Source organism: Dipodomys ordii, unplaced genomic scaffold (assembly GCF_000151885.1).
Source record: "Dipodomys ordii isolate 6190 unplaced genomic scaffold, Dord_2.0 Scaffold58, whole genome shotgun sequence".
Taxonomy (NCBI): domain Eukaryota; kingdom Metazoa; phylum Chordata; class Mammalia; order Rodentia; family Heteromyidae; genus Dipodomys; species Dipodomys ordii.
In genome coordinates, this window is record NW_012267274.1 from 5,509,558 (window position 1) to 5,535,464 (window position 25,907).

Here is a 25,907-nt window from a genome sequence, read left to right on the forward strand (position 1 = left end):
AAAAAAAAAAAAGGAAAAGCCAACACCTTCACAATTCTATCCTCCAACACACTACCTAACATATAATATAGGTACACAATATTTTAGAGGAATAACTAAATAACAAATACATTTCAATGTTTTTAAAATCAAACATGACGATTTAAATACTGAAGCCAATTCCTGTTTTAAAAGCATATATGGAAGGGCACTGGTACCTCATGCCTGTAATCCTAGCTACTCAGGAGGCTGAGATTTGAGGAAGCAAGCCCAGGCAGTAAAGTCCGTGAGAATCTTATCTCCAATAAACCACTCAGAAAAAGCCTGAAGTGGCACTGTGGCTCAAGTGCTAGAGCACTAGCCTTCAGCACAAAGAGGCTCAGGGACAGCACCCAGGCCCTGAGTTCAAGCCCCAGGACTGGCCAAAAAAATAAAAAAGCATATATACGCTGGCCAGGTATGATAGACCATGAGTATAATCCCAGTTACTTGAGAGGTAAAGATCAAGAGGACCACGGACAGACAAGGAAGATCACAGGTAGAGGTCAACTTGGAAGAAAAAGTTAGCCAAGACCCCATCTCAACAAACAAGCAAGGAATGGACGTTTCAGTTCATAATCTAGCTAAACTGGGGCACAGGCAGGAGGACTGCAGTCCAAAGCTGGCCCAGACAAAAGCAAGACACTTCCTAAAAAACAAAAGGAAAAATGAGCAAGGCACAATGGCACAAGCCTATAATCATAGCTACTTAAGAAGCAGAGATCACAGTTTAAGGCCACCTCAAGAAAACAAAGTCCTAAGACTCTAACTTAACCAATGACTGAGTGTGGTAGCCCTTGCCTATCATTCCATCTGCATTAGAAACATAATGACTGGACACAGCACCATGTGCCAGTCACCCCAGTGATGCAGAGGAGCACAAAAGGAAGACCATAGTCTAGGTGGCCCAAAGAAAAAGCAAAGCCTACATCAAAGGCAGGGAGGAGGCGCAGCCTTGCACAGTGGCTCCAGTGCTAAGGCACCTGCCTACTGAGATCTTCGAGTGTGAGGTTCTAATCCAGTACTGTCAAAAACAAAAACAGATAAATAGCTGAGGGCTTTTAGTGGTAGAACATCTGCCCAGTAAGTGCAAGGCCCTGAGTTAAGGCCCCAAAGTAAAAAAAAAAACAAAAAAAGTAAAACCACATACTTATAGGGACAATAGGTAGGTGCATCTGTAGTTCCAGCTACTCAGGAGTCTCCCTAAGGAGTTGGGAGGCCAGCCTGAACAACAAAGCAATATCTCATCTCAAAAGGAGGAAAATAAAGGCAAGAAAGAAGAAAGGAAAGAAAGGGAAGGTAGGCAGGCAGGAAGCCTTAAAAAACACATACTTTTACAATCTCCAATATAAGCTGATTTTGAAGGGGGGGAGAAGTGCATCTGCAAAATTTCCCAACTGTCTGGAGAACACTGTAACGTTAAAATGAAAACTAAAGAAGACATTTCTTTGATATAAAAGAAAATTTAACTAAAATGCCACACTCACCTCTGTAAGCAATATTGCTAGCATATCCTGCCTCTGAAAACGTATAGCCAAGTGTACCAGGGTATAGCCAACATCAAAGGCAGAAGGACGATTCAGCAAGCGTACTTCATCTGCAGTGAGCTGACGTGCAATATCTCCTCCTGATGACTTATAAGCTTCTATGGCCCCTAAATCACCTTCTACAACCCCTAAAACAAGCATCAAAATAGAAGAGTATTTAATTCTATTTTTCTTTAATAGGCACAAACCTACAACAGTGACTCCAAACTCCTTATGTGTTTCTTTGTGCTTCCAGGATCCTGGGGCATCATTTAAAGTCCTAGAGAATATAAGGAAAATTAGCATTTCCCTACATTTTCAAACATTCCACAACTAGAACTGCGTTAAGTACTTACCTTACCATCACAGCTGGCTTCATGTTTTGCTGGGGTTTAGAAGAACTATTAGGATATAGTAAGTAAAGCAAAGACCAGCAACCTAGTATGAGAACTGGGCTTCATAGTCTTTGTGGTGGTCCCGCACTCATCCGGCTGCAGAAACTGAGGAGACACACATGTGCTTCCAGTCAATGCTAAGCTTTCTATACTGCTAGTTACAAATAACTTAGAGCAATTTAAACCATTCTTATTGTAAAAAGAAAAAAAAAGGTTGGCGATGTTTTGATTTCAGTATATCTCATAGCCAAAGCTTCCTTATGCCCATTAAGAAAGATTAATAAACAGCTGGGCACAGTGGCACATGTAGTAACACCTGAACTTAGGAGGTGGAGGCAGGAGGATCCCAAGTTTAAAGTCAGCCTAAGCTACATAGCAAGTTCAAGGCTAGCCTGGGTAAGACTATTCTCAGAAAAGGAAAGACTGTTAAAGATGACTTTGAATGCTAAGATAAAACTTTACAAACAAATCAGTATCACATTGTCCATAAAGACCTTTGCATTCCCACCAATGCACCATATTCATCTTAAGATTAATGTTAAGACAATAACTGTATCAGCTCCAGAATCCTGCAAACTCTAGGATCACAGATACTTCCTGTAAGTTTAGGTCCTTTTTCTCAAAGCACAGACAAAAAGGTTTTCAGGTTAAAAACTCAGGAGAGGGGCTGGGATGGTGGCTCAGTGGTAGAGCGCTTGCCTTGCATGCATGAGGCCCTGGGTTCGATTCCTCAGCACCACATAAGCAAAAAGAAAAAAAGCCCGAAGTGGCACTGTGGCTCAAGTGGTAGAACACTAGCCTTGAACTGAAGAGCTGAGGGACAGCGCGCAGGCCGAGTTCAGGCCCCACGACCGAACCCCAAAAAAAAAAAAAAAAACCACTCATGAGAAAACCAGGTATGACAATGTAAGCCTATAGCCCCAGCACTTGGAAGGCTATGTCAGGATTTCATAAACCCAAGAGTTTTGAGAATAGCCTGAACAATATAGTAAGACCCTTCACAATTCTGGAGCAGACAGCTCTGGTGGAGCCCTTGCCTAGCACACACACGTACTTCTTAGCACACTCAGCTTCTCACTGAAGCTCAGCAAGAGTTCTCTCACTCCTCATCACAATAACAAAAGAGTTCCGGTTGTTTTGTTGTGTTTTTTTTCCCAGTAATCTAGGGTTAATACATTCCTTGCTACAAATACACAAGTTTAAGTTCAGTTCTAAATCCCATCCCCATCCCACTTTATACATAAAAGGCTTCTAAACATACTTAAAAGAACAATGCCCCAAAAGTAGTTCGGGCTGAAACACAGTAAAGCTGGCGTGAGACTGGGAGAACAGAACATTAAGTGCTAATTGAATTCAAAGTCACCTGTGGTGCAAGAGGGTTGTTTCTAATTATGTTCAAGTACAAAAAAACTCTAAAATCTCTGCTTAATTTGTTTAAACAGTTAAGTGTTTTCGAATACAATTTTTGAATAATTGAATGTCGCTTACTTTATTTAAAAGTGTGCCTATCCCATGCCCTTTTGTTTCTGCAGTATTATGTATAAAGGCAGCTACTTCTCCCTTCAGCACCAAGATCGGCAGAGCCAGAGCTGGTGGCAAACAGCTCAGTGGTAGGGTACTTTCCTAGCATTTGCAAGACCTTGGGTTTGACCCCACCTGGGAGGAGGAGGAAATAAAGCCATAACTATTTCAAGTGCATGCAGCACAACACCTTTTAGTTATTACCTTAAATCTAAAAATGAGTCTATTTATAAAAGCTGTGTATTGTAGACAAAATATTCTAAAAACACCTAACCCCAAGAGTTTAAGCAATTTACTTGAAAAGACAAAGATATGCATGGTAAATATGTATGTAGACACATGTGTATATGTATGTACACATATACAATTTCTAAATATACTTTTTAATTCGAAAGACAAATTTGAAGTGACCACAGCTAAATACCAAAGAACTTCCTTCTTTGCATTGGACAGAGAGAAGAACTACTAAGTTTCCATCTTTACTATTTTAACTAACTCAATGGATAAGTCTAGAAGTATCTTTAAAATTCTTAAGGATTCACTTCTCTCTCTTTGATGGATTTTTTGAAATTAGAAATTAACTGACAAGCACTGGTAGCTCACGCCTATAATCCTAGCTACTCAGAAAGCTGAAGTCTGAAGATCACAATTTGAAACCAGTAAGGACAGACAAATCCACGAGGCTCTTAACTCCAATTAACGAGGGGAAAAAAGCCAGAGTTGGATGGGTGGTTCAAAGTGTAGTGATAGCTTTGAGCAACAAAGTGGAGTAAGAACAAAATTAAGTTTAAGCCCCAATACTGGTACGTGCATGCGTGTGCGCGCACGCGCGCGCGCACACACACACACACACACACACACACTAGAAGCTAATTAAGCACAATGAGTAGAGGGTGGGGTACTGGTTTGTGAATTAAACAATTCAACAAAGTTTGCAACTATACTTTAGAATTATGATTTACAATACCTCCTGTTATGTCTTCATAGTAAGGGCTTTTTAAAAACAGAACTTCAAGCAGGGTACCAGTGGTCACATCTATAATCCTAGCTACTCAGAAGGCTGAGATCTAAGGATCATGGTTTGAAGCCAACCCAGGCAAAAAAGTCTCCATGAGACTCATATTTCCAATTAACCACTCAAATTGGAAGTGGCACTGTGGCACAAGTGGTAGTGTGTTAGCCTTGAGCACAAAGGCCCTAAGTTCAAGCCCCACAACTGACAAAAACAAATAGAACTTCAAATGTTGGACTGTGTGGTATACGAGTCTCAATAAATCTAAGACACACACACACACACACACACACACACGAATTCTATTTAATGCAAATTACCAAAAATTCTGAATTCTTCTCTCCTACCCCATGTGCACCATTAAGCTGTAGAAAGGCTATGCTGCCCATGCCCCAGAAAATGGAGAAGGTAGGAACTGAGGAGGAACAGACTGCTCTTCCCAGCACGAAGCAAGCCTATGATCACACACAACTCATAAGCAGTAAAGGCACAAGCCTTTAAAATACCTTCTATCTAATGTTTTGGGAATATAGAATTCTATTTTCTCATTAACTGTAAGAGCTCATAGTTTCAGAGACTGGTGAATTTCAGCTACAAAAACTAGTAAATGTCGGGGCTGGGAAGGTGGCTCAGCGGTAGAACGCTTGCCTTGCATGCATGAGGCCCTGGGCTCAATTCCTCAGCACCACATAAACAGAAAATGCCAGAAGTGGCACTGTGGCTCAAGTGGTAGAGCACTAGCTTTGAGCTGAAGAGCTGAGGGACAGTGCTCAGACCCAGAGTTCAGGCCCCACAGCTGACAGGAAAAAAAAAAGCTGGGAGGGAGGGAGAGGCAAATAAGTGCAAAGACTAACACTTGGTTTTATAGAACAAAGTCCAGGGAACAATGATGATGTTCCAATATAGAGAGAGGACCTACCTTCTCTGTAGGTCACTGATCTCTCATAATGCCTCTCACCCCCTTTCTCTTTGTATTTTTTAAATTTAACATATATTTCATTTAACTTATACATTCTGTCTCCCTCCCCTTCATGCTATGAAGACAAATAAAAAGACAACTGAAAGCACTCTGATTAGCTGTGTAAAACTAACCTGCAATACTTATACATTCAAAAATACACAAGTAATTCGTGATACATAATTATAAAGGAAAATGTAGGTATACTTTAAACACAAATAAATGAGAAATATGTTATTATGTATTGCTAGCAAGAAAAAAGGGCGGGGGTAAAAGAGGTGGCAGCAGCAGAGATTCATGTTGTACCCTAAGCTAGGCCAATGCCGATAGCTCCCTGGGGACTTCACAGCTACGATGGAACTCCGTTGGTTAGCATATGGAGCTGGCTCATAGATGTTTAGAAAATAGACTTATTTTTCCCCCATATATGGCACAGTTTTCAAAGTTTTGCCTTCTATTCCTTTATTACATAAATCATATGGTAACTAACTTTGAAAAGAATGCCAAATGGTAAAAAATAAAGCCAGGACTTACCTGAGCCCACATGGGCCAGCTCAACACTACCCTGGAGTTCTATGGTAGCTGTGACATCACAGCATGCTTTATGCTGTGGGGACAGGGTGGACCTGGAGTCTGCAGGCACAATTTCAGGAACCCTTAAAGAGAAAAGTTAGTTTTAAGTGCTAATGTTCAGAATGTTCTATACTATGGTCAGTAGAAAGATGCAGATGCAGCCGGCTATGTCTAGGTAGCACTCAGCATTCTTTCGCATATGAAAGAGAAACTATATACCCAGAAAAAAAAAAATTTAATATTCCCAAATCTAGCTTAATCATGGTCCTGGGCCTAAGTATCTATGGAATACTCAATACTCAAACTACTTTTAAATATAAAATGTCCTTAATATTTGGGGAGGGAAACAGTTCTGAGGAAGTAGTACTGGGGTCTGAACTCAAGGCCTCATGCTTGCTTGCTCAGCTGGCACTCTACAACTCAAACAATGCTTCTGGCCAGGCTTTTTCCTGATTATTTTGGAGATGGAACTGTAAGCAGTTTTCTCCCCAGGCTGGCTTCTGGCCAGGATCCTCCAGATCACAACCTCTTGAGTAGTTAGGATTTACAGGCATGAGCTACCAGGGCCCAAATAAAACTTTTTAAGTGTTAAGTTTTCAAAGAGGCACAGTCACAGAGAACCCCAGAAACAGTTTGAGCAAGTCAAACCGATCAGCTCTCGCTGTATTTTTCACAGCAAAACCAATGGCAACAAGTTAAGCCACACTGTTGTGGACCCCAAAAATCCCAAGACTTGGGAGGCCAACACAAGAGGATTATAAAATCAAGGCCAGCCAAAGTTACATAACAAAGTCTTGTTTAAAAATTATTTTAATCTACCATTTCTATTCCTAGAAGAACGTTATAGAACAGTAAGCTTTCAAGTCTAGCTGCTATACAATATTCTCACATTTATTAATATATCTTCTTCAGAAAAGATTTAATGAGATAAGGAAATCAAATAGTCTCAAAGGCCTTTTAAGTGTTCTAATTATTATGACAAATTATGTCAAATACAGTTTATGGTTCTGAGTTCTTAACTCCTTATATCTTCTAACAAACAGCTAACAAACCAACTGTTGCAAAAATATATATCCCAAAGAATGGATAGATACTGAACTGAAAAAATTTTTTCATAAGGATGGAAGGATTAAAAGAACACATAACAAAGTCCTCTGTGACAAATGGCCAGAGAGAGGTCCAAAGACATTTCATGGGTTACAGAAAATTAACAAGTTCAAATGACCAAACATCAAACTATTCAGTCAAAGGAAGAGACTAGAAGACCCAGAAATAAAACCATACACTTAACAGTTATCTGATATTTAATAAGGGAGCCAAAGATATGCAGGGGCGGGGGAGACAACTTCTTCAATAACTGGTGTTGGGAAACGTTGGCATCCATATGCAGAAAACTAAAAGTGGATCCCTGTTTGTCACCATGCACTAATATCAACTTAAACTGAGTCAAGACTTCAATGTCAGACCTGAAACTTTGAAATTGCTGTACAAGGGAGTAGGAAAAATGCTAGAACTTACAGGCCTAAGTAGAAACTTTTTGGAAAAAGTCCCTGGGGCACAGCAGATAAGAGAAAGACTTGACAAATGGGATTACATCAAAATAAGAAGTTTCTGCACATCAAAGGAGGTACTCAACTAGAAAGACAACCGCTAGAAGAGCTTTATCAACAATACATCCAACAAAGGCCTAACACCCAAAATATATAAGGAACTCAAGAAACTAACCCTTCCCAAAGCCAATAAACCAATCACTAAATGGGCAAAGGAATTAAGGAGAGATTTCTCTGAAGAAGTAGTAAGAATGGTAAAGAAACATATGAAGAAATACTCACCATCCCTGGCCATAAAGGAAATCCAAATCAAATCTACCTCACCTCAGACTGGCCACCAACATGAATTTGAAGAACAATAAATGCTGGCAGGGATGTGGAGAAAAAAGAGACCCTGTTGGTGGAAATGTAAATTACCACTCTGGGCAGTGGTATGGAGGTTCCTCAAAAAAACTAAATAAAGATCTTCCCTACACCCTGCCATACCATTCTGAGCATCTACCCAGAGCCCTGTGTGCCAGGATAGCATAGACACTTGCACATTCATATTCATTGTTGTACCACTCACAATAGCCAAGTTACAGAAACAGCCCAGATGCCCTACAACAGATGAATAGATTTTTAAAAAATGTGGTATCTATACACAATAGAATTCTACGCAGCCATTAGAAAGAATATTATATCATTTGCAGAGAAATGGATAGACCTAGAACAAATCATGTTAAGTGAGGTAACCAAGCTCAGAGACAAACAGCTCTTGTTCTCTTTCATATACTGAAGCCAGATCTGAAATACATAATAAAATATACAAGACTCTAGGGAATCAAACAAAGTAAGAACAAAGGAGTATATTTAGGAGATGAACACAAAGGTGCAATGCCTACCTCTGCCTCGATCAAATAAAATAGTACTTAATCTAATAAACTCCAGGCAAATGGAAACAAGAGGAGTATTCTTTTCTTTTTTGCCTGTTTGTTCATTTATCTGTCTTGGGGGGGGGAGCACAAAGGGTGAACAAAGGTAGCCATGGAAGTCAGTAGATACTGCTGAAAATGAACTATACAAATTGTGGACAGAGGAGGGAAAAACTGGGAGAGAGCAAGAGAAAGGGTACCACTGTCCAAAAAGAAACATACTCACTATTACCTGAATTATGAAACAGTAACCAGTATTACCTGACTAATGAGACAGTACCCAGTTATTACCTGACTTATGAAACAGTACCCAGTATCACATGACTTATGAAACAATAACCCTTTCTCAGCATCGCCTTTTATAACATTTAAAAAGAGGAAAACATTTTAATCCAAAATATAAGTTTTATAAAAATAAGCATTCCAACTATATAAAGTAAAGCAAATAAAAGTGCAAAAAATCTAGATGTTCTATAGTGATACTAAAAGCTATTATTTCATTTTAATAGCTTTTCCTATCTCTATCCTGTAATGCATATACTTGCTTTTGCTATTTAACAGCAACAAAAAAACTAGCCCTTCATATTACTAAAACCAGTACAAATGTCTAAATTTGGTGAAACAAGACTTATGTCCAATTACAAACACATAAAACATACTGCATCCATACAATGATTGCTCAGTTATTAAAAGAAAGCAAATTCTGGCATATGTTATGACATAGACACTGTGCTAAAAAAGTCAAATACTATATGATTTCATTCATGTGGCTCATTAGAGGTGGAATTCACAGAAAACAGAATGGAACATATACACAGAGGAATTTTATTCATCCATTAGGAAGAATGATATTATATCACCGAAAAGAATTGGATGGACCTGAAAAAAATTATGTTAAGTGAAGTGAATCAGACCCAGAGAGAAAAAAGACGCCATGAGTTCTCTCATATGTGCAAACTGGATCTATACGAGTAAGCACATATGGAGTTGTACACAAATGTATTAACCAAAGTATGGTGTTTTCAAGGGAGAATTCAAACAGTGTAATTCCTTAGAAAATCTAAATCTAATCTAAATCTAAATCTAACACAACAAAATGAATACCAGAAATTTGGCACTTGAAAGGTGGGAGGGGGAAAGAGTGTCAAGGAAAGGAGGGTAGAAAAATGAAGAGGGGAAGAGGGGGAGAAAGAATGCAATCCTAATATTCAATGAACGTTTTACAAAATTAAGAAAATTGAAGGGAAGGGTTAGGTTGGGTGGGATGAGGGAGAATAATGAAAGAGCTGACATCAATCAAGATGCATTGTACTCATAAACATTTGTGGAATGATAACTCCTTTATACAACTACTTAAATAAAAAATATAATTTAAAAAGCGAATTGAATCTAAACCAATCCTCCAAACAGACTTATCCTGCAAAACTAGATTCTTCAAAAACATTAATGTCGGGCTGGGAAGGTGGCTCAGTGGTAGAGCGCTTGCCTTGCATGCTCGAGGCCCTGGGTTTGATTCCTCAGCACCACATAAGCAAAAAGAAAAAAGCCAGAAGTGGTGCTGTGGCTCAAGTGGTAGAGCGCTAGCCTTGAGCTGAAGAGCTGAGGTACAGCGCCCAGGCCCAGAGTTCAGGCCCCACGACCGGACCCAAAAAAAAAAAAAAATACATTAATGTCACAAAAAAAAAAAAAAAAAGCAAACTGAATCCAAGCACCAGTAACTCACACCTGTAATCTAGCCTACTCAAGAAGACAGATCTGAAGGTCACAGTTTGAAGCCAGCCCTGGCAGAAAAATCCCTGTGAGATTCTTATCTCCAATTAACCACTCAAAAAAAAACCAGGGGAGGCTGGGAAGTGATGTGAAGGGTAAACAAAGGAGGAGGCTGCAATGCTTGGTAAGAAATGTACGCATTATCCTGCCCATGCAATTGTAACCCCTCTGTACAGTATTTTCACAAATAAAATTAAAAAAAAAAAAAAAACAGAAGTACTACTGTGGCTGAAAGTGGTAGAGCAGTAGCCTTGAGCAAAGGAGGTCAGGACAGTGCCCAGGCCCTGATGACCCATCAAAAAAAAAAAAAAGCAAGCTGAGCTCTGGTGGTTCTTGCCTGTCATCATAGCTATGCAGAAAGTTGACATCCAGAGGATTGAGATTCAAAGCCAGCCCCACAGCAAAGTCCATAAAACTCTATCTCCAAAATAACCAGCAAAAAAGCAGAGCTAGAGTCTTTAACCCCGATTTCCTACATGGGGAATAAGAAATGTCTGTCCCTATTTAAAACCATTTCTCTTTACTTTAATGCTGGTATACTAAAAAATAAATCCTTCTTTGTATAACTGATAGCAAAATTTAAAAATACACCTTTTTTTTAACCAAAAAAAAAAAAATCTAGAGGTATTGCTTACGGGGAAAGAGTGACAGCAGAACAAGGAAGCCAAGTACAAAGGCCTCAGTTCAAATCCTAGTACCAAAAAAAAAAAAATCAGACACTGCCTTACACTGATTAAACAGTCTGAGGCTAGGCAATCACTGAAACAACTGGTGAAACAAAATATAAACTCTGTCTCATTTCCTGTATAATTAGATAATGTGCTCAGGTAGGGAAAACATCCTCCATATTGGTAAATACCAAGACATGTTTCCTATGTCTGCATCTACTCAAATGTTTACTCAGTAGAGAAGGAAGGTAACAAAGTAATAATGACTGGCACAGGTATGCTGCATTCAGTGTATTTACACTTGCAACTTTTATACAGAACATGAAACTTTTAGAAATAAACACTGATGGTTAACAAACCAGTTGGCTATACAAGACTAAGGTTAATGAGAATAGAAAGAGAACTACTGCAGGTAATTCAATGATCCGCACTTTGTTTTTGCTCTATAATATACATAACTTTTTATAAGGCTTTTTAAGGATTTATTTTTCTATTTCAGACCAATGTTTTGGGTTTTAGCACATCCTATATTGCCTTAGTGTTTTCAGTTAATACCTTCAAAAAAGAAAAGTCTTTAAATCAGTAATTATAATTCAGTATCACAAAATCAAGAATCACTAGATTCTACTTCCTTTTTCACAGGAGGTGTACATTACTGGTATGCAAGTCTATATAATCAATCATTTCTGAGAGGCAGAAATTACTTCTCAGACATACCAAAAGCAACCAGAAGAGTATTTCACAGGTTGTGTCTGCCACCACCATCTATTTAACTGACTAAAACCCACTTTTCCTGGATGCTCTTTTTATTTATTTATTTATTTATTGGTCGGTTGTGGAACTTGAACTCAGGGCCTGGGCACTGTCCCTGAGCAAATTCTTTTGCTCAATGAGCTGAAGAGCGCAGGGACAGCGGTCAGGCCCAGAGTTCAAGCCCCACGACCAAGCAAAAAACTAAAATAAAAAATTTAAATCTGAAAATCTCTTACAGCCTGAAGGATAAAAAGACATCCAACTTGTGCTTGAACTACAGTTAGATCTTCTGAAGAGACTAGTGGAAGACTTTTGGATAGGCTATACCAACTTGTTCTTTCTTTGGTAGAAGTAATTCACATTTTTCACATTTCTTTTTTGGATTAAACAGGTTTATGTCAGCAATTTAAACAAATTGTACATATAAGCTGAAATAAAATTTTAAGTATTACTTTAATTTGTAAAAAAAAAAAATTCTTTTGCTCAAGGCTAGCACTTGAGCCACAGCACCACTTGTAGGCCTTTCCTGTATATGTGGTACTGAGGAATCGAAACCAGGGCTTCATGCATGCGAGGCAAGCACTCTATCACTAAGCCACATTCCCAGCCCCTGGATGCTCTTTTTAAAAAAACCATACCAGACTAAACTGACCAGAATCAATTAACAATAAAAGGATAAGAGGAAAAAAGTGTGTGTTCTCCCTAGACAATATTTGTATTTTATGAAAATGTACTTATATTGATGAAAGTTCAGCTTACTTTAAATCATGTCATAAAATACTATTTTGTGGGGCTGGGAAGGTGGCTCAGTGGTAGAGCGCTTGCCTTGTATGCATGAGGCTCTGGGTTCGATTCCTCAGCACCACATAAGCAAAAAGAAAAAAAGCCGGAAGTGGCGCTGTGGCTCAGGTGGTAGAGCACTAGCCTTGAGCTAAAGAGCTGAGGGACAGTGCCCAGGCCCAGAGTTCAGACCCCACGACTGGAACCAAAAAAAAAAAAAATACTATTTTGTATCCAGTTCCAAAAATCACCATAAGAAATCCTTAAACCTTTAAACACAAGACCAAATTACTTGAATAAAATTGCTTGTCATAAATGCTAAAAAGAATTCTACTACCTGCTAGTATGAACCTCATTGGATAGAAAGTAAATATAGCAGAAAGAATGTGAATAAAGCAAAGGATGAGTTTTTACAGACACACATCCCACATAACATTTCCATCAGTTAAGTAGGGACATACAAGGAAGCAATCGCCAGCGTTTTCAGCCGCTTGCTATCCTTTTATGGATACAGTGCCAAAGATTTGCTACAAGAGTTTGTATATTCTGGATTCTATTAAAAGCTTTTAATAGGATATTTTCACTTAGCCATTTTTGTCAAAAAAAAAAAAAGCTATTCATAAGATCTGAAGCCTTTTTTGCCTTCATTCATATGTAAAGTAATGCATTAAAAACACACACACACAAGATACTACATCAGAAAAGAGTGTCTTTCCGGTCTAGTATCAATATAAAATCAAAAATTGTAATCTAACATGTTAAAAAAAATCCCTAACTTCCTACCTAAATTTCCAGAGATGCTCTCTAAAAATGACGTTAAAACAAACAAAATCTGCTTCTGAGCAAACAATGTGGAAGTAATGATGATTGTAACATAATTCCACAGGACACAAAAATTTCTAAAGACAGAAAATAGATTGCCAAAAACTGCTGCCATATACCAGGCTGAAAATAGGCCAACCCAAGCAAAGAAGAACAAATAGTACAGAAATCTCTCTCTCTGTCTGTCTTTCCCTCTCCCCCTTCCACACACACACACACACCATGTTCAACACACACACACACACACACACCGTTCAAATTATGTGACCTAACACTGGATCCACTACATATAGACAGAGATTTAGCTGCCTTAAAAAAGGCAAAACTTGGGCTGGGAAGGTGGCTCAGTGGTAAAGCGCTTGCCTTGCATGCTCAAGACCCTGGGTTCGACTCCTCAGCACCACATAAGCAGAAAGAAAAAAGCCGAAAGTGGCGCTGTGGCTCAAAGTGGTAGAGCGCTAGCCTTGAGCTGAAGAGCTGAGGGACAGTGCTCAGGCCCAGAGTTCAGGCCCCACGACCGGACCAAAAAAAAAAGGCAAAACTTAAAGGTAATTTATGTGTGATTCTAAATACAGATAAAATGTTTTTATTCAAAAGAAAAAAAAAAGGTAAAACCAGCTGGCACCAGTGGCTCATGCCTGTAATCCTAGCTACTACTCAGAAGGCTAAATTCTGAGGATTGCAGTTGAAAGCCAAACCAGGCAGGAAAAAGTCTGTGAGACTCTTATCTCTAGTTAACCACCAGAAAACTGGACATGGTGCTGTGACTTAAAGTGGTGGAGTACTAGTCTTGAGCAAAAAAAGCTCAAGTATAACACTCAGGTCCTGTGTTTAAGCCCATGACCAAAAAAAAAAAAAAAGTGTAAAACTGAGTGGGACAGGAAGAACAAACTGGGAGAGAGTGAGAGAAGGAGTGACACTGACCAAGAAGAAATGTACTCTTTACCTGACTTATGTGACTGTAACCCTTCTGTACATCACTGTGATAAAAACAGTAAAAAATGTAAAATACATATATATATGTATAAATCAAAACTAAAAACGCAACATTCACAGGTATCAAATTTTACAAAGTTCCAGCAACTATGCCCTTTCAATTTAGTGCTAGTTCTCTGACAGAAAAGAAACCTCTGCCACACTTAGCTGGAAAGAAGAGCAGCACGGCTATTTCACAGTCAGCCTCTGCGTGAACTCTTTCATTGCATAGCGAGACAGTAACTCTAAACCCTCTCTCTGAGAACTGGTCCTGATTTAGTAAAAAAAAAAAATTTTTTTAATTAAATTGTAAAATTATTTTTTCTTAAAATGAATATTGCTATTGGAACTGTATTCCTATTGCTGCCCTAAAATTTACTGCAAATATATTGACTTACAACAATATAAACTTTATATCTTAAAACAGAGATGGTCAGAAATTCAGTATGGGTCTTCACTGGGCTAATCATATCAATCACAAAAGGCCCAAAGAGATGTACAGGGAAATGAAACTCCAAGAAAGACAAGTCGAGGGGCTGGGAATGTGGCTTAGTGGTAGAGCGCTTGCCTAGCATGCGTGAAGCCCTAGGTTCAATTCCTAAGAACCACATAAACACAAAAAGTCAGAAGTGGCATTGTGGTTCAAGTGGTAGAGTGCTAGGCTTGAGCACAGAGAGGTTCAGGGACAATGTGCCTAGGCTCTGAGTTCAATCCCAGGATTGGCAAAAAAAAAAAAAAAGAAAGAAAAGTAGTGGATTTGGATGCTACCCATCTCATTGTGTTTCTTTTAAGATACAGAACTTTTGGGCTTCATAAATATAACTGTGAAGCAATCACTGTTTAAAGCCAGCAAGTACTGAACTTGAAAATAGAAAGCATTTGTATTTTTCTTGAACAATTTATATATCCCGAGTTCTTCAAATGTTTAAAACAAACAAAACCAAAAACAGCCAGGAATTCTAATCCACACCAGTAATCCCAACACTTAGAAGGCTAAGGCAAAAATTTAAGGCCAGCCTAACTTTATGTAAACAACAACAACAATAAAAAGTATGTATACCAAGCACCTTCTGAGGCACACAGCTGCTTTTTTCACGTGACAGAAAATAAAATCCTCTTGGTGTACCATGATTGTGTGTGCGAGTACTGAGGTTTTGTATGCTTGCTTGGCTTTTTCACTCAAAGCTGGCATTGTACCACTTGAACCACACCTCCACTTTCTGCTTTTTGCTGGGTAATTGTAGCTAAGAGTCTCATGGAACTTTCTGCCTAGCCTGTCTTCAAATCATGATCTTTAGCTCTCGCCTGAGTAGCTAGGATTTAAGAAAATAAATTAAGACAAAGCACCCACACTTACTGTACAAATACTGTATCACTTGAATTAGTCTTCTAGAAATACTTTAAAGAACTAAAAGAAAAAAAATCAGCCAAAGTTGTCTTAAATATATCTAAATTAAATATGTCAAAAAACAAAATTCATTTTATTCTGACATTTAAAAAAAAATCACCCAATAATCAGGTGTACAGTTCATAGTACTACAATCACTCATAAACTAACCTAAATACAGAGATGCAATCCCCATGTGCTTCTGATCACATAAAATAATATTTATCTAAATGAACTCTAAGAAATGGAAACAAAAGGATTTTTCCTTTTGGTTTTCTTATTATCTGTCTTGGGGGGGGGGTTAAGGAGAGGAACAGAAATGGAGGGACAAAGGGTGAACAAATGCAGCATTGGTACTCAGTAGACACTATGTTGAGAATGAGCTATACAACTTATAGGTGGTGAAGGGAGGGGGGAAAACAGAGAGAGCAAGGGAAGGGGTGATACTGTGCAAAAAGAAATGTACCCTACCTGATTTATGTTACTGTAACCCCTCTGTACATCACCTTTATAATACAAAAAAACCCTAACCTAAATGGCTTTTTGTAGAGAGTGAACAATCCTGAGGTTTGAACTCAAGTCTCATCCTTGCCCCTGTACTTGAGCCATACCTCTACTCCAACATTTTGATGATTCACTAGAGATGGAGTCTCACAGACTTTTCTGTTGTCCAAGCTGCTTTCAAACGTGATCTTCCAAGTATATGCCAAGTGTGAATCACTGGCACCCTCACCCAGATTTCAACTCCTTCCCATCCTCCCGAGCAAGATCTTGCACAAGACAAAACAAGAGACTTTTCTAACATAAGCAAGATCCCCAATACTGGAATTAAAAAGTGACATAATGCCAACTTGGAAGCTGAGCAGTGGCTCATACCTGTAATCCTAGCTACTCAGGAGGCTGAGATCACAAGGACTGCAACCTGAGGACAGACCAGGCCAAAAAAAATACAAAGTTTCAGGAGACTGTCATCTTAGCTATGGTGGGAGCAGAAAACAGGAATATTAAGGAGCCAGCCCAAGCAAAAAGTAAAACCCTATTTCAACTAACCATACAACAACCACCTAGAGGCATAGCTCAGCAGTGGCACCCTGCTGAGTAAATAAGTACAAAGCTCTGAATTAAAATCCTGGTATTGCCCCCACCAAAAAAAGGCAAAAGTTACAGGCACGATATAGTAACTGAATGAAATGTCTTCATGAAAAAAATCTGATAAAACAAATTCAGAATATGCACAGTATTTTTAATCAAGTATTGACACAGTTGGGTACAGTGGCACATTTGAGAGGCTGAGGTAGGGGGACCATTAGCCTCATGCCAGCCGGGGCAATTAAGCAAGACCCAGTCTCAAAAAGAAAAAGAAAAAAACAGATTCAGGCACGGTAGCTCTCACATGTAACCCTAGTTACTGGAGAAGCTAAGATTGGGAGGATCCAGCCCAGGCAAAAAGCTCACAAGACACAACCTAATTCAACCTTATTCAATGAATAGCTGGACACAGAGGCACAGGCCTGTTATCCCAACTCCATGGGAAGCATGAATAGGAGGATCAGGTCCAAATTGGCTAGAGAAAATAAAAAACAAGATCTTATCCAAAAATAATAAAAGCAAAAAAGGGATGGAGGTATGGCTCAACTGGTAAAGTACTTGCCTTGAAAGTATGAGGCCCTGAGTTCAAACCCCTGTATCACACACAAAAAAAAGGAAAAACAAATATTGTCATTAGTAAAACTAGAAAAAATGAAGAAAAGAAAGAAACCTGACTTCAGAATTTTCATACCCATACACTACCTGGTGAAAAACAAAGGCCTCTTTGTCAGTAAGACTAGGCCACATTTTATCTTAGCTCTCCCTGACAGCCAGGGCAAAGCAGAGTAGGTCCAGCCTAAAAAAATCCAACCAGGAGCTGAAGACACATTTCTAACCCTAGCTACTCATGAGGCTGAGATCTGAGACTCATGGTTCAAAGCCATGCCCTGGACAGAAACGTCAGTGGGACTCTCCAATTCACCAGCAAACATTTGGAAGTAGCTGGGTGCTGGTAGTTCATGTCTGCAATCCTAGCTACTCAGCAGGCTGTGGTCTGAGGATCACAGTTCAAAGCCAGCCCAGGCAGGAAAGTCTGTGAGACTTAATCTCAATTAACCACTAGAAAACTGGAAGTAGAACTTGGCTCAAAGAGGTAGAGCGCTAGCCTTGAGCAAAAAGAGCTCAGGAACAGCTCCCAGCCCCTGAGTTCAAGCCCCAGTATTGGCATCAAAAAAGAAAAATTCAAGCTGGGCACAAGTGCCTATGACTGTAACCCCACCTACTGAATGAGATCTGAAGATTGAGGAGCCAGCCAGGGCAGAAAAACCATAAGAATCTTATCTTCAATTAACCAGCAAAAAGCCAAAAGTGGTGCTGTGGCTCAAGTGCTAGAGTGCTGGCCTTGAGCAAAAAAACCTCAGAGACTGCACCCCGGCTCTAAACTCAAGCCACAGACTAAGCAAGAGAATGATTAGATAGATAGATAGATAGATAGATAGATAGATAGATAGATAGATAGATAGATAGATAGTTAGATAGATAGATGGATGGATGGACGGACGGACGGACGGACGGACGGACGGACGGACGGACGGACGGACGGACGGACGGACGGAGAGAGAGATGGATGGCAAAGAATCTAAAAATCCATCTGAGGAGCAGGATTAAGATCTGTTGATCAGAAACATTTCTAAAATGGTGCATTCACTGCTTGATCTAATAAGTCTTGACTGCCTGATAGGAAGGCATTTCTATGTAGAAAAGTTGTATAAAAAATTCAACCTTCCAGGGGCTGGGAAGGTGGCTCAGTGGTAGAGCACTTGCCTTGCATGCATGAGGCCCTGGGTTCAATTCCTCAGCACCACCATATAAGCAAAAAAAAGAAAAAAGCTAGAAGTGGCGCTGTGGCTCAAGTGATAGAGCGCTAGCCTTGAGCTGAAGAGCTGAGGGACAGCGCCCAGGCCCAGAGTTCAGGCCCTGCGACTGGACCCAGGGAAAAAAAAAAAATTCAACCTTCTTAATTCCTATTTCAACAGCTACAAAGCTGACTTTAGTTCAGGATTTTTTTTCCCAGTGTTAAACAAAAAGAACTCATAACTTACATTCAACATAATATAAATTATGCTTAGTCTATATTTTTTTTCTTTGTTCTTTTTTTTTTTTTGCCAGGTCTGGGGCTTGACCTCAGGGCCTGGGCACTGTCCCTGAGCTTCTTTTGCTCAAGACTAGTACTCTAGTCACAGTGCCACATCCAGCTTTTTCTGTTTATGTGGTACTGAGGAATCGAACCCAAGGCTTCATGCATGCTAGGCAAGCACTCTGCCACATTAAGCAACATTCCCACCCCTACTATATATATTCTGATGATTTTCAACACAGATAAAATTCCTAACCCTCAAAAAGCTTAAATTTCAGGAGAAAACATGAATAATAAGAGCAAGATGAATAAGCTTATTAGAAAGTGACAAAGGTGGTAAAGCAAATTAAAACTGGAAGCAGTGGCTATAGGACTGAAATGAAATTTCAAATACAGCAGTTACAAGGGCCCGGTGAAGAAAGCATTATTTGAGATAAGAACTAAAGAAGGCTATTTAGCAAACTCTACACCTGGAGAGGATAACGGAAAGGAAAGGCTTTGAGGCTTATCAGTAGGGGGGAAAAAAAAGGTGGTAGAGTAGAAAGAAAGAGCTAAAGCTTACAGCAGATGAATTCAGAGGCAAACATGTGAGGGTGACCTTATAGAATCTTAGAAGAACTTCAGCTTTGTTCTGAGTGATACTTCCATGCTAGAGGGTTAAACAGAACTCCTATTATAGTTCTTATGTTAAGAGCCAACTGTAAGGTACAGAAAGGAAGAGACAGACTTGGTTTCGATCAAGGTGGTAAGAAGCAGATTCTGAATATATTATGAAAATAGAGTCAACAGGATTTTCAGACAAATAGAAATGGAGACAAAGAAATGAAAATAAATGATGACAAAGGCTTTTGGCATATACAAAACAATGAATTTGTTACCAGTCACCAACCAAGATGAGAATCTGTGTGATAATAGACTTGAAAGAGAGACAATTTCCATTTTTACCTCACTGAAACAGGCAGCTGCACATGAGCTGGGGCTTAGATATAAAAGTTAAAGCGTAGATTTAATTTCAATTTTGAAGTCTTATTTGAATCCTGTGTCTTTCAAAAGACCAACTTGAGTCATGAATGAAGATGCAATTTTACATGGCAACTAATTCAGTGTAACAAAAGAACAAAAACACTATTAATGAGGTAGCACTGCGTATTCTCTTAGGCACAACACCCTCTACTCAAGAAGAAGAGCAATCTACGGTAAGCACTGACCTAGATCCAGCTGAAAACCTAGCATGACAAAACACACATTCTGGACAACCAAATTTAAACTCACACTTTCTCCTTTATCATCCTCGCTCTCATTCCCAGATTGCACTTTTTGATGTCACATTTTTGGCACTGTCGCCCCACCCCAACCCCCAGCAAACAGGTAGGAAATAAGGACGACAGAACGTGGCTCAGTTTATTTCCCCCACTAGTCCTCAAGTGAGGAGAAAATGAGAACACTTGGTAAGTGCCACTAAAACTCTTCAGAAGGACTCATCTGCTGGGCTATTTTTTGTCTGAACAAAACTAAAATTAAAAAAAACATTTCTTGAGACCAATTTGTAGGACTAACATGTTCATACAGTTATCACCTCTATATTTCTGGGGCTGTATCCAAAGGTAAATGAAAGGAAAATAAGTCACATTTACAGCTCACCTATTCTTCTCAAAGTCTAACCTCATTAATCACTCAATATATTCTTAGCAAAAGTGAATGTCAAAGTAAGCACCCTATCAAAATTAAAATTCAAACATCTAAATCTACTAGAAAAATAAACTTGGATGAATGCAGCAGAGGTACTCAGACACTATACAACTTATAGATGGGGAAGGGAGGGTAAGTCTGGGAAACTATGAAGGGGTCACACTGTCCAAAAAGAAATGTACTCATTATTTCACTTATGAAATAGTAATCCCTTTTTACATCATCATACAATAACAATTTTTTAATAAAAAAAAACTTAAAGACAACTGTTATGTAAATTATGTAACAAATGGTTAATTCTCACTAGGCCAATTACTGGAAAGAATTTCTGCTGCCATGTGTCTCTGCCCTTCAGCAGCACTTAACTAATAACTGGCCCAATATTGTAAATTTCCTTAGGAAAGCACTAAAAACACAACATACATATATCATAATTTGAACTATAGGATCATCTGGCTATATGAAAACAGTCCCATGAAGTTTACAAATATTTACTAACTTTCATATTCAGATATCAGCATTTTCAAGGTCAATACTCTGTTCAACTTCTTGGAGTCACATATTTTTGTGATATTTTTAACATATGACTAAAGCCTCTCTCATCACAAGATGCTCACACTGTTTACCAATACTCAGAAACAGCAGCTGGTGCTCCTCAGTAACATCTTGTTACAAGAAGAGGACAAGTTTTTAACTCCAGGTATATACTTTTCCACCAATACATAAAAAATGGCTTTAAAGTTTTCATTCCCTTGCTGATGGAAATATATAATTAAATAGACAATTTAGTACAAAGCTGACAAGGTCACACATACAGATTTTCACACATACAAACTTAAAGAGTATAGTTATTGTAGTAAAGGAATTCCATAGTAAATAATACTGACTTCTTTTACATATTTTCAGGGTATTTTTTTTGCAAGTACTAGAAGTTTCAACTCAGGGTTGTTTGGTTTTTGTTTTTGCTTTGGGGGGGGGGTCCAGTCGTGGGGCCTGAACTCAGGGCCTGAGCACTGTCCCTCAGCTCTTCAGCTCAAGGCTAGCGCTCTACCACTTGAACCACAGCGCCACTTCCAGCCTTTTTCTTTTTGCTTATGTGATGCTGAGGAATTGAACCCAGGACCTCATGCATGCAAGGCAAGCGCTCTACCACTGAGCCACCTTCCTGGCCCTCAACTCAGGGTTTTGTGCTTGTTATGCAGGCACTCTACTGCTTGAGCCAGGCCTCCAGCCATTTTTGCTCTCATTGTTTTTGAAGTAGGTTGTCATCTTATCCTGGGCAACCTGAGATCCAATCTGAGATCCTCCTGATTTCAGCCTCTTGCATGACTGGAAGGAGCAGTACATGCCATGACACAATACCTAGTTGAGATGGGGGTCTCAAGAACACTTTGCCCAAGCAGCCTCAAGCCACAATCCTTCCAATCTCCACCTCCCAAGTAGCTTGGATTCCATGTGAAGCATAGCACCCAGCCGCATGTCATTTTCATGCATGACCTTTTCCACTCTCATTCAAAAACTGCAGGAAACAGAAACTTACCCACACAGGCATTGAGGAATAGCCAATCAGTCTTTTTCATCCTGTTTTTAATTTGCTTTAGTTTTTTGAAGTCCACTTCAAGTTCCTCCTTGCTGCCAACAGCACCTGCCAGTTCAATCCTCTGAAAATCCATTTTCACTTCAGAGTCTCGTTTTGTAGTGGGAGGTGATCTTCTTTGGCTATTACCACTACTGCAGCTTCCCCTCCATCGAGCTCTGTCTTGCTCATTTATTATTGAAGAAGCCTCTTCAGTCTCTGCCAGCTCTATTGCTTCAATGTTATTAGGTCTGGGATGATCACAAACAACACATTTTTTAGCCTTGGCCCAGTTTTCATATGTGCAAATAGAACAGGTCCAATGCTGGGTCCTTGCATTCAGTTTATTCCTATCATTGTATTCCTCGCAAGGATCAACAGAAAAAGCAACTGGTCTTGAGCCAGATCCTGAGGATTGAGGAGATTCTGTGGGACTCCGGGTCCTACGTTGGGATAAACACTGGGTGCATCTGATTGCTCTTGGCCAGTTCAAATATGTGCACATGTGGCATGACCACTTATTTGCATTTTCCATACTGTATGAAGATTTAACCCTTGGTCTTGCACTGGAATCTGGACATATCAAAGGACTACTTCCTCCTTCAGTACTAGAAGGATCCCAATCTCTACCAACATCACTGGAACCACTTTTAAATGGATCTTCAGTAATAATTGTTCCACTGGGTCTTTGGGCACGACACATAGTACACTTGATTGCAGACGGCCAGTTTTCATACGTACAATATTCACAAGCCCACTTAATTCCACGTTCTGACATTGTGCGCTTCTTCAAGTGAGTTATGCCAGGCAGGAAGCTATAAACAATTAGGATATCATTATTAACAGAGTACCTACATAATTCCACCTCTAAAAATATCCCCAAACAATAAATATGCCCAAACAATGCATTTAAGATTTCCCACTAAATTATTCTACATTTCTTTTGAATTGCCATAGAGATAATAGAGATAAACTCCCAAAGAAAATTCTTAGATTTCAGGATTCAATGAAATTTTACTTTGGAATACAATGGTAATAGGTAGGAGACAAAGGAACATTTGTTCTAAGGAAGGAGATTGAAAGGAAGGGATGTCACTATTTTAAGCACTACAATAAGTAATACTTAATTTTGGCTCAGCTAATACCATCTATTTAGAAAAGTATCCAATAGTGAAAAAGACTCAAAGAGAAGTGAAAGAACACAAACCAAATAATATCTTCTCAAATTACAAGCGATGTAGTTTATACAATCAGGTTCGTGGATTCAGAAGATCAGTCATCTCTATTAGTCTTGCTAAGAGAGGAAAGCAGCTTAAAGGTGCTAATTATTCACTGTTTTTATTTAGCACGGGCAAAGATGCAAAAGAGTAATCATTTCAATTAACAACAAAGTAATCTTATGAAAGAGAAATCATTCGATGATATTCTGTATTCTCAAAAATCTACTTCAATGAGGAGCACAAAAAGAATACTATCACTTGGGAAAAAATAAAATAGACAGAACAGCTGAGATTACCTACTAGCATAATCATAAAGATATAATATGCATGATAATATTTCAGCCTTTTTTATTTTTGGCCAGTCCTAGAGCTTGAACTCGGCCTGAGCACTGTTCCTGAGCTTTTGTGCTCAAGGCCCTACCACTTGTGCCACAGCTCCACGTCAGGCTTTCTGCAGTTAACTGAACATAAATGTCTCACGACTTTCCTGCCTATGCTGGCTTCCAACCTTGATATTCATATCTCAGCCTTCTGACTGGCTAGGTTTACAGCCATGAGCCACCAGCAACTGGCAACAACTGAAATTTTTTAATGTATTCAAAATTCAATTCACATTAAATATATACTGAATCGTTTTAAAAATTCTTAGAAACTGGGCATGAATCTTGACATTTGGGAGACTGAAGCAAGAGGATCTTGTTTCCAGACCAGCCCAAGCGACCCAGCAAAACTTTGTCTCAAAAATTTAAAAAAGAAAAAAACAAGAGTTCTGAGTTGGGCATCAGTAGTTCACACCTATAGTTGTAGGTATTTGAGAGACAAAGAATGGGAAGATGGAGGTTCAAGACCAGGTGAAGAGTTTGAGATACCCCTCCAAGCACAATAACATGCTAACTACATTGTAGGTTGAGATTGGGAAGATCTCAGTTACAAGCCAGCCTTGCGTAAGTCTGCAAAATTCCATCTCAACAGAAAAAAGCTGGGTATGATTGTTCACGGCTGTCACCCCAGCTAGACAGAAAGCTTAAATTTAGCAGACTGTAGTCTAAGCCCAAGCTTGGATGGGAAATGAGACCCTATCTCAAAAAAAAAAAATCAAAAAGCAGAATTGGAAGCATAGCTAAGTCATAGTGCACCTACCACCTAGCAAGTATGAGACCCTATGCTCAATACTCCAATACCACCAACAAACAAACAAGTTTCTAGTATTCCACAGTCAGCTTCACTAATACTCTACCAAAATAAAGATTTGTGTTGTTTAGTTAGAACTAATGCATAAGTGAAACAACTTATGCAACTAATTTAAGAATACTTTAATGACTTAAATTTACATTCAAAAGCCAATTTCTAACATGTTCTTAATTTTTTTACAACTCAATGTTCATCTTACAACTTTTTTATTTGTTGTTTTTGGGTTCTGTTTTGTTTCTGTTTTGTTTTTTGAGACTGGATCTCATTATATAGCCCAGGATAGACTCAAACTCACAATCCTCTTGAAGCCTCTTGTAGACCTAATTCTACCACACTTGATCTGATTCCCCATCATCGTGTGTGTGTGAGTGTGTGAGTGTGTGTGTGAGTGTGTGTGAGTGTGTGTTCTGATGCTGAGGCTTCAACTTGAGGCCTACGTGCTGTCATTTAGCTTTTTCTCTCAAGCTGGCACTCTACCACTGGAGCCACCCATCAATCACTTTTTTAACCAGCAAAGAGAAATAGATACTTCCCATTTCTGAGTGATTTTTTTCCTACACTGAGGAGCGCTAAACCACTTTAGAAGTGTTATCTGTTCCTACCTGCCAAATCCACATCCCATTTACAGTGTAAACTTTGCTAAGAGGACAACTTCACTACAAGAAAGGGTACTATTTAATGGCTAAAATAAAAATCACACTTACTAAGATGTTAGTTTCCATGCTATAACCTCCACCTTGCACATGGTTAGAATAACAGTATAGTTATAAATCAGACCAAAGATAGTCTTCATGCTGGCTCAGACTCTGACTTCCTCAGGAGATACTGCACAACGTGATAAGTAGTTCTGTCTTACTGTGAATAGCTATTCCTGTAAAGGAGACCAAAACTGAATTTCACTTACAGCCTACTATTTTATTCAAAAAATATTTTTACAAAGGCTTAACTTTAACTCTATTTTAATTTTACTCACTTATTTTAATAATAAAGTATTATATTTAGAATATTAATACAGAAATAAAAATAGCTAATTTTTTGGTCTGGTTAGTCAAATTAAACATGAGAAAGAAATGTTTCTATATAATGTTAAATATATGTGTGTGCGTATACACACACAAACAATATTATCTTGTTTTCTTGAGTCAGTCTCACCAATTAACCCAACCTGGCCTAAATCAAACTCACTTTTTAGCCTAGACTGGCCTCAAATTCACAATATCCTGCCTCAGCCTGAGTGCTGGGATTACTGGCATGTGCCTCCAAGCTAGGCAGTATGAGCAGTACTAAGTACTTGTATTACTGAAATGGGAAAGGTAACACAATCCAAATAAGTAGAAAAAGGGGGAAGGCTTAGGTTCATCTTTTAAGTTATTTTATCTTTCAGCAACTACCATTATTATCTTCATCCAAGTAATTTTAATTCATCTTGCTTTGACTTTTCAA

At 38.9% G+C, this 25,907-nt stretch overlaps 1 protein-coding gene across 2 annotated transcripts in view; it reads right to left on the reverse strand.

Moving 5' to 3' along the window:
* Window positions 1–25,190, reverse strand: part of Zranb1 (zinc finger, RAN-binding domain containing 1) — a 46,159-nt gene extending 20,969 nt beyond the window's left edge. The window contains exons 1-3 of one of the 2 annotated variants that reach the window (XM_013021961.1): window positions 25,169–25,190; window positions 22,018–22,868; window positions 1,506–1,693 (exon numbers count right to left, since the gene is read on the reverse strand). In XM_013021961.1, coding sequence (XP_012877415.1) covers window positions 1,506–1,693; window positions 22,018–22,831 — 1,002 coding nt within the window. In that variant the 5' untranslated portion in view covers window positions 22,832–22,868; window positions 25,169–25,190. Of the gene's footprint in view, window positions 1–1,505; window positions 1,694–5,964; window positions 6,087–22,017; window positions 22,869–25,168 lie in introns of those variants that run through there. The other variant, XM_013021962.1, reaches the window with a different exon arrangement.
* Window positions 25,191–25,907: the final 717 nt, after the last annotated feature.